Source organism: Cyclopterus lumpus, chromosome 14, assembly GCF_009769545.1.
Source record: "Cyclopterus lumpus isolate fCycLum1 chromosome 14, fCycLum1.pri, whole genome shotgun sequence".
NCBI classification, from domain to species: domain Eukaryota; kingdom Metazoa; phylum Chordata; class Actinopteri; order Perciformes; family Cyclopteridae; genus Cyclopterus; species Cyclopterus lumpus.
The window spans coordinates 12212281-12231006 of NC_046979.1; the positions used below are offsets into that span (position 1 = coordinate 12212281).

Here is an 18726-nt window from a genome sequence, read left to right on the forward strand (position 1 = left end):
ATACTATTCATTATTCATACGGTTTTCCTGATCCGATGAGAGATCCTGGGACAGGGATGTCGTATGTGTACAGATTGTAAAGCAAATTTTAAATTTGTGATTCTGGGCTATACAAAATAAACTGAATTGAATTGAATAAAGTTAATTTGCCCGGACACATTTTTGCAAAACAATGGAGGTATGTAAGTTTGGAAGTTGTATCTGACTTTAAAAGACACAATTGGAATGTTTCCTCGACACATTAAAGACATTCGGCAATTGCATTACAACATAAGCCTGTTTAGCTCTACTTGATTATATTGTTGGACTGATTCAGATTAGTCTTGTTTAAATAAAGACAGAATGATTTACATTCATCTGTTTAGCTTGTTTTACAATGTCATTAAAATGTGATTTATACTCTAGAAACAATTGCATCAATTCTTCCATGTATTTCTCCATTTAGTTTTAATTATAACTCTTTAAACCTTTTATGCAAAAGAAATGTGCAACACAAAATCCTATGACTATCGATTACTCAATCTCCTTTAGGGTTGAAATGTGACCATTAAAGTTTCTAATTTCCTCCTTGGCAGAGAACAGCAACTGCGGTCAGCTTGAATTCATGTTGGTTACAATGGGTTGCAATGGTGTTAAGTTACAGTAGAAATATGATGATCCATTCATAAATAATCTAAAAACGTAAGCTTAAAATGACTATTAATAACTCAATATCTATTACAACTTAATAAAGTGTGTGCCAATGCATGGACTCTGTCGCAAGCAACAACATAATCATTGACAACTTCCAAACTATCTCCTACTGGCCAAAGGCATTAACTGAAGCCATAATATTCTTTAATTAAAAAAAAAAAAAATCTAAAAATGAGAAACGATGGATTTAAACCATAAGTATAAAATAAAATGTATATGACCTTTGTTAGATTATGACCCTTGTTAGATTAGATTAGATTAGATATACTGTATTCACTGTATTGTAGCAGCAGCAGGCATGTTTACAATATATGCAATACAATAAAATAAAATAGCAGGGCATTATACATTTAAGAATTTAAATAATGAAGGAAATGAAAATTAAATATAATTTTAAAAAATGCAACGTGTATACAGTGTATCTAAGTGTATATAAAGTATATAAAGTGAAGCGGTGCAAGGGTTATTGATGTTGTTCAATTTGAAGAGGATCTGGCCAGAGGTGATTTATTGTAAAGTCTTATTGCAGTTGACAGGAATGTGTTCTGCACACATCGAAGGATCCAAGTTTCCTCAAGAAAAAGAGTCGACTCATCCCCTTCTTGTACACAGCGTTGATGTTGGCCTTCCAGTTCAGTCTGTTGTCGATGGAGACACCCAGGAACCTGTACTCCTCCACCATGTCCACATCCTCTGCCAGAACTCTCAGCGATTGTGGAGCCGTCGTCTTCCTCTTGAAGTCCACCACCATCTCTCTGGTCTTGGCCACATTCAGAAGCAGGTGATTTCTACCGGCTCACACCACAAAGTCATCCGTTACTGCCCTGTACTCCTCCTCCTGTCCATCCTTAATACACCCGACCACTGCAGAGTCATCAGAGAACATCTGCAGATGACATGACCCCGAGTTGTACTGGAAGTCAGTGGTGTACAGGGTGAACAGGAAGGGAGACAGAACAGTTCCCTGTGGAGCTCCAATATCGCTGACCACTGTCCCAGACAGCACACGGCCCAGTCGGACATACTGTGAGGTAGTCAGTGATCCAGGAGACCCCCACCACCCACAGCTTCTCACTCAGCAGCAGTGGTTGGATGGTGTTGAATGCACTGGAGAAGTCAAAGAAAGTGATTCTCACAGAGCCACCGGTTCCATCCAGGTGGACTGAGCTTGTTGCAGCAGGTAGATGATGGCGTCGTCCACTCCCACACGAGGCTAGTAAGCAAATTGCAGAGGGTCCATTTGTTCATTTGATCACAAAAGTTCATACACACATTCATTATACACACACACGTGCGCGCGCACACACACCTACACGCACACACACACACAATCCCCTGTTTCTTTCTGTGTCTGTATTTCTTCTGAATGTTGGTAAAACCTTCACACCTTGGATCATTACCACAGCTTTGCTTCCGTCGTCTGTAAACTCAGGAGTCTTAAGCAGTGTTTCGCCCGATGAGAAGTCATTTCTTGGTTTATTTTCTCACTGGCATTGATTTTACTTTAATTTTACTTAGAAGATGATGTCATTTTTATGGAATGATATAAATACAAAGAATAACAAGCAAGATCAAATTGATTGCCAAGTTTTGCATACAAACGTTAGCTTCTGGCACCGTAGCGATAAATACATGTGTTCTTGATATTGAGATGTATTTTGCTATAGCTCAGACAATCATATACCACGGGCATCTCAAAGAACAGACTGCATTGTCTGTTGTAACACAAAACAGATTATGTTCTTTATACAATCTCTTTAAACAAGCACATGAGTTTCTTTACATTATCACATCTTTCTTAATAGATGATGAACTACAGTCTGATTTACCAGCTGGTTAAATATGCCTCATAGCCTTTGCAGCTGATGTCTAGAATATAGTGTGCATTTGTTTTACAAGTTTGAGATTTCTTAGTTTTGTCACATCTGAATTGGTTTCAGGTAAGAACTCTCGAAGGGTTTTGTTACATTGAAAGTGGATGGCAACAACTTTAAGGATCGTATACGTAATCAGTGTCGGGGAAGTGAGTCACTGGCTCCATGCTTATATTTGACCCAATCAGATTATCAAAAGGTGCTATGAAGCGGCCTCACCCACAGCTAGAGAGGTGCTAGTTTTGGGTTTCAAATCTGACCACCTGCCTTGAAGTGGAGATCTGCCCTGACCGACAGGGGCCACGGTTGGCTGTGAATCAACTGGAGAAGTGCTGGAAACCAATACATCTCTCGCCACTCCTCTTTTTTATTGGATACCAAGATGGGTGTAGTGGTCAACATTTCAGAGGTAGAACCTCAAAGAGATGTTTAGGCATTTTAAGACTAATATCGGGCATAGGGGAATGGGGTAATAACTCTTAATTGAACTGTGGTATAAGTATCAGTACCCTTCAGCATCTGGAATTTAGTACCGGTACTTTTTTGTACTGTACTTTACTCTCTAGGTAAGCGGTCCCCAACCTTTTTTGAGCCACAGACCTGTTTCGTGTCAGATAATATTTTCACGGACCGGCCTTCACAGTGTGGGCGATAAATATGACGTAATAAAATTATACGACCGGCATAAAGTGCATAAAAATACAACTCACCATGACGCCGAATTAGTGGGAGCCCTGAGCTTGTTTATCTGCAACGAGCCGGTGTTACGGTTTAACAAGCAACCGTGTTAACTGGCGACGTAGTTATGGCAGCTATTAAAAGGATAGGATGAGAACACAAGCTGTCCTTGTGAATGCCGCATTGTTACATTTTTCAATAGTGTTAAACCCTCTCATATAAAACTTCACAAAGAAGCTCTCCAAAGATGTTTTGTTTTACTCATTTTCTCTCGCTTGTGGGTTTGCTTTCACTCGCTAGCTTTTCTCAAGAGGTTACTTATACGTAATACGTGACCTCTTGAGATGTGCAACGTTTTTCGTGACCTTGTGAGAGGCTCAGATGCACAGACGGTATCCGGTCCTTTTTCAAAATAAAATTTTTTTAGGACTTTGATAAAAACTTTTTTTCAGTCAATCATTCTGTGCGATCTGGTACCAACCGGGGATTGGGGACCGCTGCTCTAGGTAATAACAAATGGTATTTCAAATGGTATTTCACTGCAGTCCAAACGTCTATATTTCAACATTGTTACTTATTTAGAACATGTTATTATTTATCTTGAACATTTTACCCATCACACAAAATAAAGCCCCTCCGTACCTCCTCCTCCCCTCTCAGAACCGCCCCTACGGCCTGCCGCCTGTTACAGTGCGTACATGAGAGTGCTGTCATGTCTCAGAGGAAGCACATGTGAGACGTCTAACCCTGTCCAGCTTTGCATTTCAAATTACAAATATTGCAGCAAATGTCAAGTTTTGTGTAACCACACTCACTGTGACTTGGACAAGCTGCAAAGGTGACATAGTCTCACTATCTTTCTTTCTCTCTATACTTCCTGGCCCAGATGTGCTCTCAGGTAGGCTACCAACATTTGGAACCAATTCATTTAACGTAAATCTGTACTAAGTATTGCCCACATAATTGAGTCAGTACTATATTAAAAGTACAGAGTTCAGTACCGAACCCCAATCTCAGGCCACACTGGTGTGTGTGATGGATTACTGGATTACAGAATTACTATTGCAACCAGCCTGGGTCGGCCTGCTGAACCTGCTGCCACCTCGACCCGACCCCGGATAAGCGGATGATAATGGATGGATGGACTATTGCAACCACACTTCATCAGCAGGGTGAAACTAACCTGTCTCACAACGATCTAAACAAGTAACATCGAACATTATGGAATTACTCCCACCCTCGATCCCACATACAGAAATTGGCATCAAGTCTTTGTTAAACCCACTAAGAAAATGACAAATTCCATCATCTAATGGTTTGTTGATAGAGGAAACACTGATTGTAAGCAGTGTGCCATTGTTGATAGAGGAAACACTCATGATACCATTCATTCATTTATTTTTGCTTGAACTGATTGACGGATGTATTATTGTTTTCAGAGACACATACATTACTACATGATAGATGCCATTAACAAATCTCGACATTACAAATGGCATGCTCTATGAGAATTAAATGAATGCTCAGAATCACTTTGTGTAACCTCGTGTTTAACTTGCACCCCGAGGGCATTGAGCAGACATTTCAGGATACTGCTCCCCATCAGCGGATATAGTTTGTGTTCCTTAATTTACCAGATGTTTCCTTTATTTTGGTCGTTTATTCTCTCCCCAGATGTATCTAGGAAGGAAAATACACCCTGTAGACCCGACCTGACGCAACCTGCTCCAGAGTAAGTTTCACAGACTTTATTAATCATCAGTTGTCAAATAATGCACATGAAGTAACTACTTAAAAAATAATTAACAGCGAAATGTAAACAATCAAAGTAGCATTTAAGCACAAACCTAGCTACAAAAGTCTGACTTGTCATATTATGTTATGTGACAGCTTCAGTGTAAATAAATAAAAGTTGCCATTACTGTATCAGAATGGTTATTTGTGTTACAGTCTGCACAAACCATTTCCATTTTTCAGCAGGTCTCTGGACAGAATAATGATCATGTGGAAACCCATGATGTCTGACTCATGCATCAGTGAGGGATCTCGGCAGCATTCCACATGGTGAATGAGAAAATGGCTCAAACCAGAAAGCACTCGGAATTCAAGAGCAGATAGACAAATGAACGAGCAGAAGTTTCACACCTGGACTTGGTCGCCTCCACTTTCAGTTCAGAGCTCATGTTTTAGTTTTGCTCTCTGTCTTGATACAGCATTGCCGAATTACGTGTATTTAGGCAATTGATTATTCTTTAAATATAAATTATGTGTAACGTCTTTCTGTCCTCGGATTGCAGAGGTATATCTAGCTTAAATGTTAAATAAGAAGGTAAGTAGGAAGGTGATTAAAATGTATGGAAAATCAGGGTTTTCCTCTGATAGTATTTCTGGTAGGTTGAGTTAGTATCTTCACGGTCACGTTGAGGAGGCTGAGTGGTCCTTTAGCCTGCCTCTTTTTCTAGTTTCTCTCATAGCACGAGCAAAGTAACCTCCACCACAAAAAAGTTTCTCAAAGTTTAAGATATCTAAAAGTGTCATCAATCTCTATATGAAGCCATTGGAGCAGCATGTGCATGTTCAGTTGGTGGAAACCACATTTTCACAATGAATCTCCTCATGAGGTGCAGTAGGAGTTCATCTGGCAGTCTGGTGCTCCACCAATAAACATTTCCTAGCATGTTGATGGGACCTAATGATTATTGGATTTATTGTATTGGCGGCAAAGACGTTTTTTTCTCGATATTGTCCATCTAAACATCGATCCGTTCTGTGGTGAAAGTGCAGTTTCAAGGGTTGGGATGGGAATAGTGAGAAATGGCTATGCCACGTGCATAACAGGACATAACACATTCATAAAGAAGCAACATCTGTCAAATGGAAATAATTATGTCCTGCCTTTGATCACCCATACAGATGTTGGCAAATGCAATTGCTTCATTCCAGTTACATTGGGCTTGTCACACCATTAGACAATCTATTTCACCATACAGCTTACTAAAAGTGAAGGCTTGTAAGTCTGGAGGATGAAACCTTTATATACTATATCATATATGACCTAAAGAAGACAAAAGTTGAAGAACAACAGAATAAAATGTGGTTAAATATTGATTAAATTGCCAAACACATGTTTTTATTATCTGTCGGAAAGATCACTAACACCAAAAAAAATTTTAACAAAATTAATCATCACAGGATGGACTGAGTGGGGAAAGACCTTTGGGGGAACTCCATTGGAAAACCACATAGCCGCCCAATATAAACACATCAGATAAGTGGAACCTCCGTCAATGTCACCTTTGTTCAACAGACACATATTCCTCTGTTTTCTTTTTTTCATTTTCAGAATAAGAGAGAGCAGGTATATACTTGTAAAATGACTCTCCAAAGATCAGACTATCACAAATGAGAATGAGAATCTGTCTTTAAATATATATTTGACAGTTCATTCTGAAACAGTAGACAATTGTTACTAAACTTAATCTATATGTGTTATGGCTAAATCATTTGACTAATTCTAATTTGACTCCATAAATAATGAATAGAACAAATTAGACAGATATATGTTTTCTAGATTAAAAAAAACACTTGAGTGAACACATTGTAGCATATTCTTTAACCAATTTGACCTTAATCAGTGTTCTTTGGTTTTGGTCGTCCTTCTAGCTCTGCAGCACAGGAACCTGAAAATAGCCAAAGTAGAGAGCAGCAGTACCGTCACAGCAGTCATCAATAGTAGCAGTACATCCAAACAATAGTATGAGTACCAGGGCATCTTATAGGCCTCTGTTCGCAGATGAGGAGCCCCTTTATGGCGCATCACATATTCCAACCAGAAGATGGCCTCATCCATGGGTGCCATCGGCTGATCTCTGTGCAAACGGGACAATCGTTGCATGTTCTGTCTGTAGCTGTCATGATGGAGCACTTCATGAATACCTTCCTCAAAACTGTGGCCATTAACATCAGCCAGCTGAATGATCTTCCCAGCCCGTCGCTCCTGCAGACGTAGAAGGTTGTCATACTGGTCAAAGAACAAGGGTATACCAAGCACAGGGACCCCGTGGTAAATGGCTTCCTGGACTCCGTTTGTTCCTCCGTGAGCGACAAACACTTTAGTCTGCGGGTGGCCCAGGAGGTCCTTCTGTGGCATCCAGTCCACGATCAAGGTGTTGTTGCCCAAGGTAGAGGGGAGCTCCCCTTTGTGCCTCCATATCACCTAAAAAGAAAATGTAATCATTATGAATTTACTGCATACCTGTACACCAGCTGATATGCAATATGAGAATGTTGGTATGTATTATTATTATTATTATTATTATTATTATTATTAATACATGTTATATTAGGAGCACTTGTCAATACACTCAAATACACTTTGAATAAAAGAACTGTGTAACAATGCAAATTCAAAGTAGTGTAGGACATAAAGGTTTTAAAAGGTGAGTAACTTCTTGAACATTGCATAGTGCAGTGTAAAGTTATATTATTTTAGTCAATCCATCTAATTTTCCAGAACACCTGATTAGACTCCATGGGCCTGTCTGTTAGAGGCTCTAAATTCCTTTTTTGACATATTTCTTGCAGACAAATCTTTTATTAATGCCTCGGTCTGTTTCATAATTAATATTGCTTTTAATGTAATGGATTTAATGATGGATATATTACTGCATACATATCTGTAAGACTCTCTGGATCAAACAAGTAGCATTTTAAAATGCACATTTCAGTCTTTTTAACATTGCAAATGTCAATAAATGAGCATGTGTTACCTTCTGAGGCATCTTGGCAAAGACGCTGGCGATTCCATCTGCAACCTCTTTGGGCAAAGCGTTCACCAAAGTTCCCAGAGTCATGATGATGACTCCGTGCTCCCCAGCACTCTGAACAAACTCCTCCAGGTCTGCTGGCAGAGGTTGAGCAGGTTTGCACTGGAACCCTCCTATGTAGATGACATTTGGCATTGTGGGCCGAGGGAAATCAAACATAAAATCTGACCTGAATAGCCAAATGTCTGCTTCTTGAAGAAGCGAGATGACGTCACATCCACCCTCTATGTATTTATTGCAGATGGCATCATAGTACGGCCCCACCATGAATCTCTGCTGGAACACTATAATGCCATAGAAAAACATGTTCTTGACCCTCTGGATGAAATTCATTTTGTCCGTTAAGCCTGAACCTGGCACTGGGATATAAGAGACTGGTGAGGGGGCTATCGCAAAGTGGCCCTCTCCACTGGTTATCCAGCGAACATTGAGCACCATGGGCAGTTTAAGAAACTTGGCCAGTAGGACCCCTGGCGCTATAGCTGGGTCAGTGAGAACAAGATCATATTGGGCATCCTTTAAGCTTTTGACCAGATGTTCATCTTCAAAGATTTGAGCGAGGGCATCAGCCCACAATGAATGAGCCAGAGAAATCATAGAGAGGAAGTCCTTGGTGAGTTTGAAGAACGTAAGTGCTGAAGCCCCTTCTCTCTGCGCCTGAAAAAGGATTTTTGTTTTTTTAAATGATGAAAAAGTGATCATCTTAATCCTTCAATGACAAGATGGCACTTGGGGGGCAAAATACATAAGCCATAATGACATACCCTCATATTCTCCTTTAGGTATACTTCAAAAAAGTCCTCTAAACCTTCGTTCATTTCCATGGTAATGGATGTATAGAGAGGAGACTTTTCTGGGATGTACCAGCTGGTGGATGCCCTCATCACAGTGATGCTGTGTCCCCTGGCATGAAGCTCTTCCAGCAGGATCTTCATATTGATCCAGTGGCTGCCGTCCACAGGGAACACCAGAATGTTCCCTCCATCACAAGGTGGTGTGAAGGAAATCAGACATGCACTGAGGAATACAACTATACCACACACACAATGCAATGGCATCGCTCCTAAAAAGTAAGAAAGGGATCAACATGAGAAACCTCTTTAGTTTCAGCAAGCGAGGAATTGTGCTAAACAATATGGAATTGCATCAGGTAATTTAAAAAAAAAAAAGATACAGTTTATTCTGGTGTAACAGATTGAGAATCTACATTTATTTTATTTTTTTAGACATAGTACAAACCATAACTTGATAATGTTCCTGAAATCCACTTACCCATGTTCAAGAGTGGGAACAGTAATGCTACTTGCCTGCAGACAGTTTGACAATTCATCGGAGGGATTCCTTATATATTTGAGGTCAAACTCCAGTCTCAGAGATGTTCGGTCCTCATAGGTAAATGAGTTACTTACTGGAATGTGGCATGTGTCCATGTGAAGCAATGACCATGCGTATTCTGCAGATTACATGCAAAGTGATGGTTTCTTCTTTGTTTTGTCATCATAGCATCATTACTTCTTTGAATAAAGTTGTTGAACTGCTGGTAGTGTCTCGTAAAGTCTGGTTTAGCTTTTCTCCTCTTCATGCAAACTTGCATCAGAAGAACCTGTGACCTCATTCATAAGAGCGTTAGAGTGACTTGTGTAATATTTATCCACATGAGTTACATGCATATCGACAAACAAATATTAAATGGTTTCCTGGATTCATGTATGAGCTATTGTGCTTTAATCAGTTAGTCATGTAGTTATTACCTGCAAGTTATTGAGGTTTGTTTTGTACAATTTGTGCCAAATGCGGCTGCCAGTTGAATGTAGGTTGCAGGTCTCAGAACTGAACTCAGTTGATCCGAGGCATGTGCTCTTATGTCAGTACCTTGACCTTGAAAAGGAGCATAGGAGATTTGAATTGATCCATGGTTGTAAAGAGAGAGAGAGAGAGAGAGAGAGAGAGAGAGAGTGAGAGTGAGAGAGGGAGATAGAAAGAGAGAAAGAGAGAGAGAGAGTGACCCAGTTTGTGCAAATAGCTGTTTCGACATGCCTCCCTCTGTTGACTTTGACAGAGAATCATTCATAAGTTGATCAGATCAAATATATTAATTTTACATGTGAATGCTCTGATTAATAAAATATTAAGCAGTGGCATAATGTTGCTGTTGCTATTGCATGTTTGGATCAATAAATTTGATGGCATGAAAACAATTCCCCCCCTCAGACTTTTTAACAGCCTCCTCAGTCATTTCCACCCCGGTGCCTGGTCTGCATGTTGGACTTAAAAGGGTTTTGTAACATTACTCAAGACTCAAACATCAGTGATATAGACTCATGTCTGTTTTTGATCAAACTGTATTCATGCGAAAAAGATGAAAATAGTTAACACCTTATGCTGTGGAGGGAAAACGTGCAGTAAATGAAATCCAGTTTATATGGCAGGAAACTAAAGAACTTGTAAACAGAGTTGGCTATCATGAACTTAACTAACAAATGTTTATATATATATATACACACAATACAGGGGTTACTAATACTAAGATTAGCATATCAAGTAAAAGTCTCTTTAGGTTTGTTTATTACGATTGTGTGTGTCTTCTATGTCCTCAGGAATGTGGCTGAAACAAAGCGCACAGATGGTGTCATAAAACATGGTGAACTCAGTCTCAACAGTGTCAAGGTTTTGTCTTTTAAAGACCACAAACTAAAGTAAATGTACTATACAACATGAATCGTCACGGTTATCATGAGTGGGGAAATATCTTTCAGGGAATTCCATTGGAAAACCATGCGGTGTCTGTTTAAAGTGCTCAATATTAACACTTCAAACGAAGTGGAACCCAATGTTACCTCTGTTCAACAGACACACATTCCCCTGTTTGCTTTTTCCATTTTCAGAGCGAGAGAGAGCAGGTATACACTTGCCAAATCACTCTATCGTTATGGTGACATTGAGTGTGTGTGTGTGTGTGTGTGTGTGTGCGTGTGTGTGTGTTTGTGTGTGTGTGTGTGTGTGTGTTTGTTTAAAATAGAGCTGTTCAAGTTTCCCTGGGGTGGAGATGATGATGATAATGATCTCGCGTTTTAGCAGAATCCTGCAGCTGACAGATGAAAGCCTTCAAAAAAACACAACTGCAAGATACACCGATGAAGTTTCTCTTTCATGTGCCAACCTGCTCGAGGAAGAAACGTAGAGTAGTGCTATGATGTTTCAGTGATGGATACAGTCTCAGAAAAAAATATCAAATTATTTGTACTTTGTGAGCAACACATCTCTTCAGAAGTAGAGACTAACCTTGGTTTGGTTACGCGTGGATCACTTAGTTTGTTCGTCATACAAATACACACACAAGCAAACTGACCTTTCATTTTTCTAGCTTCCTCTACACATCTTGAATTAGAGGACAGATTCAAAATATATAGCTGATTACAGGCCTCGTCTTACAATTGCCTTTGATTTGACCTCTTTCTTTGAGGTACTTATTTCAATTATACCTTGCATGCTAACTTTATAGATAACACAAGCCTGTTTTATGATGAAGTAACATAGCATCATCCCAGCTCACCACAGGGATTTAATGGCACCTCTCACTGGATGCATAAACAAACAATTTAGAAAGTTTAAAAAAGTTTTACAATGAGGCGCGTAGCAAAGACTTGCTCTTTAATGCTCTTTAATATGCAATACTTTGTTGCCATTTCAAGTCAAATAACAATTGCACATTTGTTCTGTAGAAGATCATACCTTTGCTTGTGATATGCAACATTCACTATAAATAGAGTAGCATCAATTGCATCTTTTAATTGATCATTTGTTTCATTTCATGCCTGAACAATTCAAAAATTCACAACTAGCTATAGTTTAATTTAACTGTGTTGCTTCTGTATCGCTGAATACTGCCTCAGACATACAGCACATTTGACTGATGAGTCTTAAATGTGTTTTAATTGCAGAAATCCATAGAAATATGAATCAATAAAAAGATAAATAAACACCTGAATGTAAAAGCAGCAGCTATTGTTGAGAATGTTATGCATTTGCAGATAACGCTGTCTGCAAATGCATAACATTCTCATCAAGGTCCCAAGTGTAGCAGCTTTTAACAATGCTCGCCTTTATTGTCTGCACCATGTCAGTTCAGTCATCTGGGAGAGATCAAAAACTCCTCACGGTTCATGATTTCATTCTATTTCACCATCTCCACGACATGAGTCAGCGAGCGACCCCTTGCCGGCCTCTGCACGTGTGCTCACAGACGCAAAGTTTCACACACGTGTGAACGCTGTGTTTATTTTTCCCCCTTAAAACTCAACCTGTCTTCCATTCTGGACATGGAGAACGTAACTGTCGACCTGACGTGTGCATTCAAATGCACACGTACATGTGACACACATACACACAGTAATGATGATTGGGAGGATTGGTCATTATTCATTACAATTTCCGATATTGGATTCTTGTAATCCAACGGGGCTCTTTTCTAGGAAGATAGTTGGACGGTAGTTCTTTGGGTCAATAACTTTTTACTGGTGGAGTCCAGATCTCTTACTTGAGAGAGAGTGTTAAGAGGCAACACTGGAAGAATAGTGTTCATAAGAGTAACCACATTTGATAAAACAATCATTTACGTGTATGGTGGCTGGATGGACCTCACAGTATAAAATCAACACATACTGGTTTTCACTGGTTTTCACATATCCTGCATTTTCCCTACTTAGCAGACACAAATACATCACTTATTTAAATATATTGCTGATAAGACAACGGCACAAAATAGTAAATCTTTAAAGGTGGATTAACGTCTTTGTTAAGGAGCAGTCCTAAAGTCCCTTATGCAAAAAAGTATGTCTCCAGGTGTGGCTGGAGTTAAAGCTTCAGTCTTAGCAAACAACAAGTTTATTGTAAAGTACCAAAAACTTGAAAGTTGATCCGACAAACGGCCCTCACAAGCCCATTCAAAGAAAAGGAATCTCTGCATGTTGTTATTTTGGACCAACACAAGCAAAGAGCAACACATGAAGAGGAAAGGGCATGTCCGCCCTGAGTCATTCCACATGGGAAAACTTTTTCTCTTTGTGGTAAATTTCCACTTTGTTGAAACACTTTGATCACTTAACTTTTAGAAAATACCGATGGCCAAATTTGAAACTCTGCAGCTCTCCAGCTGTCAGATGAGATCAAACCCTAAACGTTGCATTACACAACAGTAAGCCACATGGATTGTTGCACCACTGATTGCTGTGCATTCTGCTATTTTTTCCCTGTGCTTGAGGATAGGGATCATTGTGAAGCTGTCCTTATGCCTCAAACCATATGCCAATATTCTATTTATGGGATTTGAATGTGCTGCATAAGCTCTCTGGATGTTTTTCGTATGACATAACAAACTCTGAATGGTTCAGAGTTCAACACAGAGTATGTGAGAGGGCATACAAAAGGATACCTGATATCCATTCCCTGTGCTTCCAGTCTGAAGAAAGACTGATTGTATTTTGTTTACTGCATGTAGCATACACAGAGAGACACATTCATAGCTCCATAAACAACCATTTTGGAAACAGTCCAAACAACCCTTAAGACTTTGTGTCATGGGAATCTCTATAACCCATTAACCGGAAAAATATCATATATGTTGTGTATGAGAAAGAAGGCACCAGAGAGGCTCAGGTCAGTTTACAAAATCCAAAGTTATAGTGAAATGCTTTTTGCATGAAACAGGCCTGTGTGTTTAGGTAGGAGGACCTCGTGCAGAGCATTGAATAGTTCAGTCACACCTGGTTCAAAGATATCCGTAACTTCCTTTGGCTCTCTATACTGGAGAGTCGTTTGTAAATATCCATACACAGGGAAAGGGTTAAGGTCACAGCGTTGTGTAAGCAGGGGAGAAATCAACTCATGACATCACCACACACACACACACCAAAACCACCACCACTAACTACCCCACACTAGGCAGCAAAGCATGGGGCTATCTTACATTGTGGTGTTTTTAAAAGTTAAATAAACTTATTGTTTATCAACATATGTCAACTCATGTAAGTAATGACGAAGGTACTTGGCTCAGCTGGAGAGTTAATATGACTAAAATACATTTAAAGAAGCCCCCATGAGGTTGATATTTGTGGTTTTGAGTGAAATATCTCAATAACTGAGACTGTCTGTCAATAAATTTGCTACACACATTCAAGCGCCCGTCAGGATGAATTTCATTACACAACAGTGGCACTTTGGGTCACTTTGTTAATAACCCCTAACTTTTCATCTAGCACCACTACCTGGTCAAAATGGCAATCAATACTTTGGTTTATACCAAATACTTAAAAAAAACTGTAATCACATTCCCATCAGCTTCAGCTGTCCTGTCATTAATGTAATTAATGTTAGCATGCTATCATAATAAACTAAGCTGGTGATTGTGGTATAAGCATTATACCTGCTGATAATAATACTTGCCTCTTAGCTCTGTCTTTATGGGAATGTTTGCATGCTAATGTTAGCATTTAGCTCAAATCATAGCCTCACAATGCTGCCAGCATGTAGACGTTTTGTTATTATAATGTTCCAGCAAAGACTCTTTCCCAATACCAGACAGATGAAACTGCTGAGTAGTTTAACACAGAGCCAGTCTGAGAAACATATACTACACTACCTTTATCCTCTGTACTCGCCCACCTTAAAATCCCACTCAGGATCACTTAAAGCTGTAATTATCCCCAGAGGCCACACTCAGGCCTGTTCCTCCCATCCCCAATGTCGTAGTATCATAACCTGGACACCAGTACAATGCCTTTAAACTTTCCAGCCCCAAACTACAGCCAAATAACTGTCTCGCACTCAAAAAGAGTCTCAACTCCTTCCTCCGAGTACTGTAACCACAGACCCAATACATCACATAAAACAGATATCAATGTATTCATTCTCAAATTGTTTTCCAGACAGTAGACACAACCTCCCACACTACAGAAACAGAAACCAATGCAGTTTTTTAAGTCTTCTTTTGAATGTTTCTTTTAGTATTTTCAGTTAGTGTGGATTCACACAACTTTTCAATCAACCAAACCTTTGTAATCTCATGATAAGATATTTGTTTTAAATGTAAATTAACAGTTGAGCCCGTATAAAGTATCACACGCCTCCCTGCTTTCTCTCTGTCTATGTGTGCAAGCAGTGGTGCATTCATTCATGCCAGTGTTTATTTCAACCACACATGGTCCAATGTGTGACCATCTTTTGCTGTCAAATAGTAAGGAAAAGCAAAAAAAGGTCAATTCCAAAAGCATGTCTTCCATTCACTCATAGTCAACAAGGTTCATGTTATGTCTCATACAGCTGTATTTTTTGTCTTCTTTTTTGACCCAGAGTTTGTTTTTAGAAGCTCACCCCACAGGAAACAAAACATATTAGTGAGTCACAACTAATAGAAATGTCACGTTCCTCGATACCAGTTCACGTGCATACACACGCATAAATATATATATATATATATATGTATATATATACACACACATACTGTAGAGCATCATGTACAATAATTCCAACATTGAGGTTCAACGTAGACATAAATATCTGTTTTCAGAGGTGAGGCACTGTTTTACGGGCTGTGATTGACAGATTGGACTTTTTCCTTGACACAGACCAGACTGAGGAGGTTCCCCCTTATCGTATCCACAGTGAGTTCAAGATCTCTTATTCAACTTGAAACAACTTCTATCAACATTACTAATAAGGCAGCAGATTTCTTTATATCCTCGCAGCACTATTCTCTTTTTGTTGCCAATAAATGTCCTTTTGCTGATAATAAATCACCAGTTTCTAAGTGAAAATGCTCATGCTTACACACCCATGTTTGGAAGCTCTCTGATGCTATTTATTGTTTGAACAACACACATACATTATCTTCAAAATGAGAGTCCGACACAAAACAGACCCGTTGTTCTAATGCAGTGGTTCTCAAATGGGGGGTACGTGAGTTTTAAAAATATCTATATTTTAAATTAGCATCCATTCAAAAATCCTTAGAAAATAGTATTTTAAGTAATAATCAATAAAACACAAGTGTAAGTTCATAAACCTAATTGGATATTAAGTAGGCTATTTAAAGTAATTATCCTAAAAACTCTGCGTCCCTCCCATATCAGAATGGTTTGACCCAACCTGGCACACGCCACCTGTCATCACCTGCAAATCACTCGTCATCTCAAGACACGATGCGTAAAGTCTCCACGACATCAGTAAAAGCACTGGAGGCCTCTTATGCTGTGTCATTGCTCATAGCTAAAGCCAAAAAAACCTTCACTGTAGCCAAAGACCTGCTCCTTCCAGCCGCTGTTGTGCTGGCGGAGACCATGCTGGACAAAAACACAGCGGAGAAATTTAAGACTGCGCCTTCGTGGAAGGACTCTGTGTGCTGCAGAGTAGATGCAATGGGACCAGACATTGTCAAGCATGTTGTGTTTTTCACTCCAGCTGGATGAATCCACAGATGTCAGGGGAAATGCACAACATCTTGCTTTTGTGAGATTTATCGATTTTGCCGACATTTATGAGCACATGCTTTTTTGCAAACAGTTGGAGGGAAAAACAAGAGAGGACATTTTTTATGTTGTCAACACCTTCTGTGAAAACGGCATGAGCTGGAAATCCTGCATCAGCATTTGCACAGATGCAGCCGCATCAATAACGGGGAGCGCGAAAGGACTCATAAAACCGAAAACCCCGACGTGAAGTGGACTCACTGTGTTATACAAAGGGAGGCAATGACGTGCAAGAAAATGAACCCTGTGTTACATGACTTTTTTAACTGAAGTACACGCCATTTTGATCAAGCACAGATCTCCCCATGCCACCTTGTTCCAGGACACAGACTGGCTTGCAAAGCTGGCGCTATCTGGCAAATATATTCAGCAAACTGAAGGAAATAAATGTGTCTAAATGTGTCTCGTATGACAAGGAGGGTGGCTTCCTGAAGAATGCCGAGCTGTGGAGAAGGTCCTCTGCACAGGGGGAGTTCACCTGCTTTCCTCAGGTGGAGGATTTTCTCTCTAGTGAGGATGTGGACAAAGCTCCAGTCAAGTCGGTCATAGTGGGACATTTGACCGACTTGATTCAAGATTTTCATTTGTACTTTCCTGACGTGGAGGATGAATCTGCAGAGCTGGATTGTGTGAGGAACCCATTTATTCTGTCCGAAGCAAGTGGAAGCAAGCTAGTGGAAGCAAGCTTCCTGTCACTTATCAGGAAAAACTCCTGGATGTGTCATCTGAAAGTGGCCTCCAGATGACGTTTGCCACATCCACACTCACACATGTTTGTGTGTGCGTGTGAAGCAGGAGCACCCTGACCTGGGACATAAAGCTATGGAGCTGCTACCCTTTGCCTCCTCCTCTGCAATGACTGATCAAAACGAAGCAAAGCAACAGACTGTGCCTGGAGAAGAGCTTGATCACAGCAGTCGCCTCCCTGCCACCAAGACTGACAAGCACAAGCACAAGTTTCTCACTAAAATGTAAGTGCAAAAGCACTCAGTTTAATGCAATCTTCAGTTTCTACAGTTCAATAAATCAGACACTGATGTGTTGATGCGCTGTGTATTTGTTCTTCCTTTTTTTAACCAAAAATTATTTGCGCTGGTTAGGGGGTACTTGGCTGAAAACATTTTTCACAGGGGGTACATCACTGAAAAAAGGTTGAGAACCACTGTTCTAATGCACTGGTCTTCATTAGTGGGAATTCATTGAGTTTTCTAACCATCTATCAAATGACGAAGGTCCGTTAATGTGGTCAGTCAGTCTGAATAGCAGCCAACAGACAGAATTAAGCATGACATCCCTCTGCTCTTCTTGTTTATTATCCTGTTTGCAGAATAATTAAACATCGACACTCCATTCGAACCGGCATCGCCAGTGATGTCATTGAACAGATTCACACACACACGAATGCACAACCCTTCCCTTGTTCTGTCTTTTCTGACTCATCCTCATTTACTATTTTTCCAGCATCCCATCTACTTGACAGTTTTGTTGATTTAAAGGTTAGGAATTCACAATTAATCTCTGCTCACCAGTGTTGGGGCTGCAATAAAGTGACGGATTGATAGCCCTTTAGGTTTCTCCAAAAGGGATTATTTTTTAAACATCTGACACATGCTAACCATCTAAAAACATTGTGCAAACCCTGAAGAGCAGCATCCACTTACACCCACACCCACACTCAGCACCATCCCCTGTGATGATACCAAAAGCAACACGGTTCCTACCCCTATCGATTGCTTATGGATACTCGTCGGTGCTCTTTAATACACCACCTTCACCTTTTTCATCACTGCAGCTTAGACCTGTCAATCTAACTGGCTACTGGCCAACACACTGGACACACACACACACACACACACCTCTGATGTGATGAAATATATTTGTATTACTAGGAAACCCCTGTGTTATTAGAAGCAGTGACAGCTTATTTTTTTTCCCTGTAGCAAGACCTGGACTGGGAATATTATTGAGTGGTGGAAAGAGCAGTTTGCTGCTGAAATTATTTAGGTTTTGCTGGCCAGTGAGAATCTACTTACTCAAAATTGGGCGATTATTGATTTTCCTCAGAAACTGAAATATTATTTTATGGTTTAAGAGAATTATCCTACTTCTAAATGTACATCAAGTTTCCACGTC

The 18726-nt window shown here is 39.9% G+C and overlaps 1 protein-coding gene across 1 annotated transcript; it reads right to left on the minus strand.

The window, feature by feature from the left end:
- Positions 1 to 6876: 6876 nt before the first annotated feature.
- Positions 6877 to 9373, minus strand: ugt5d1 (UDP glucuronosyltransferase 5 family, polypeptide D1). Its single transcript, XM_034550278.1, has 4 exons — positions 9344 to 9373; positions 8836 to 9134; positions 8015 to 8728; positions 6877 to 7461 (listed from the first exon to the last, which is right to left on the minus strand). Exons 1-4 carry the CDS (start codon positions 9345 to 9347, stop codon positions 6877 to 6879), a joined length of 1602 nt encoding a protein of 533 aa, XP_034406169.1. The 5' UTR covers positions 9348 to 9373.
- Positions 9374 to 18726: the final 9353 nt, after the last annotated feature.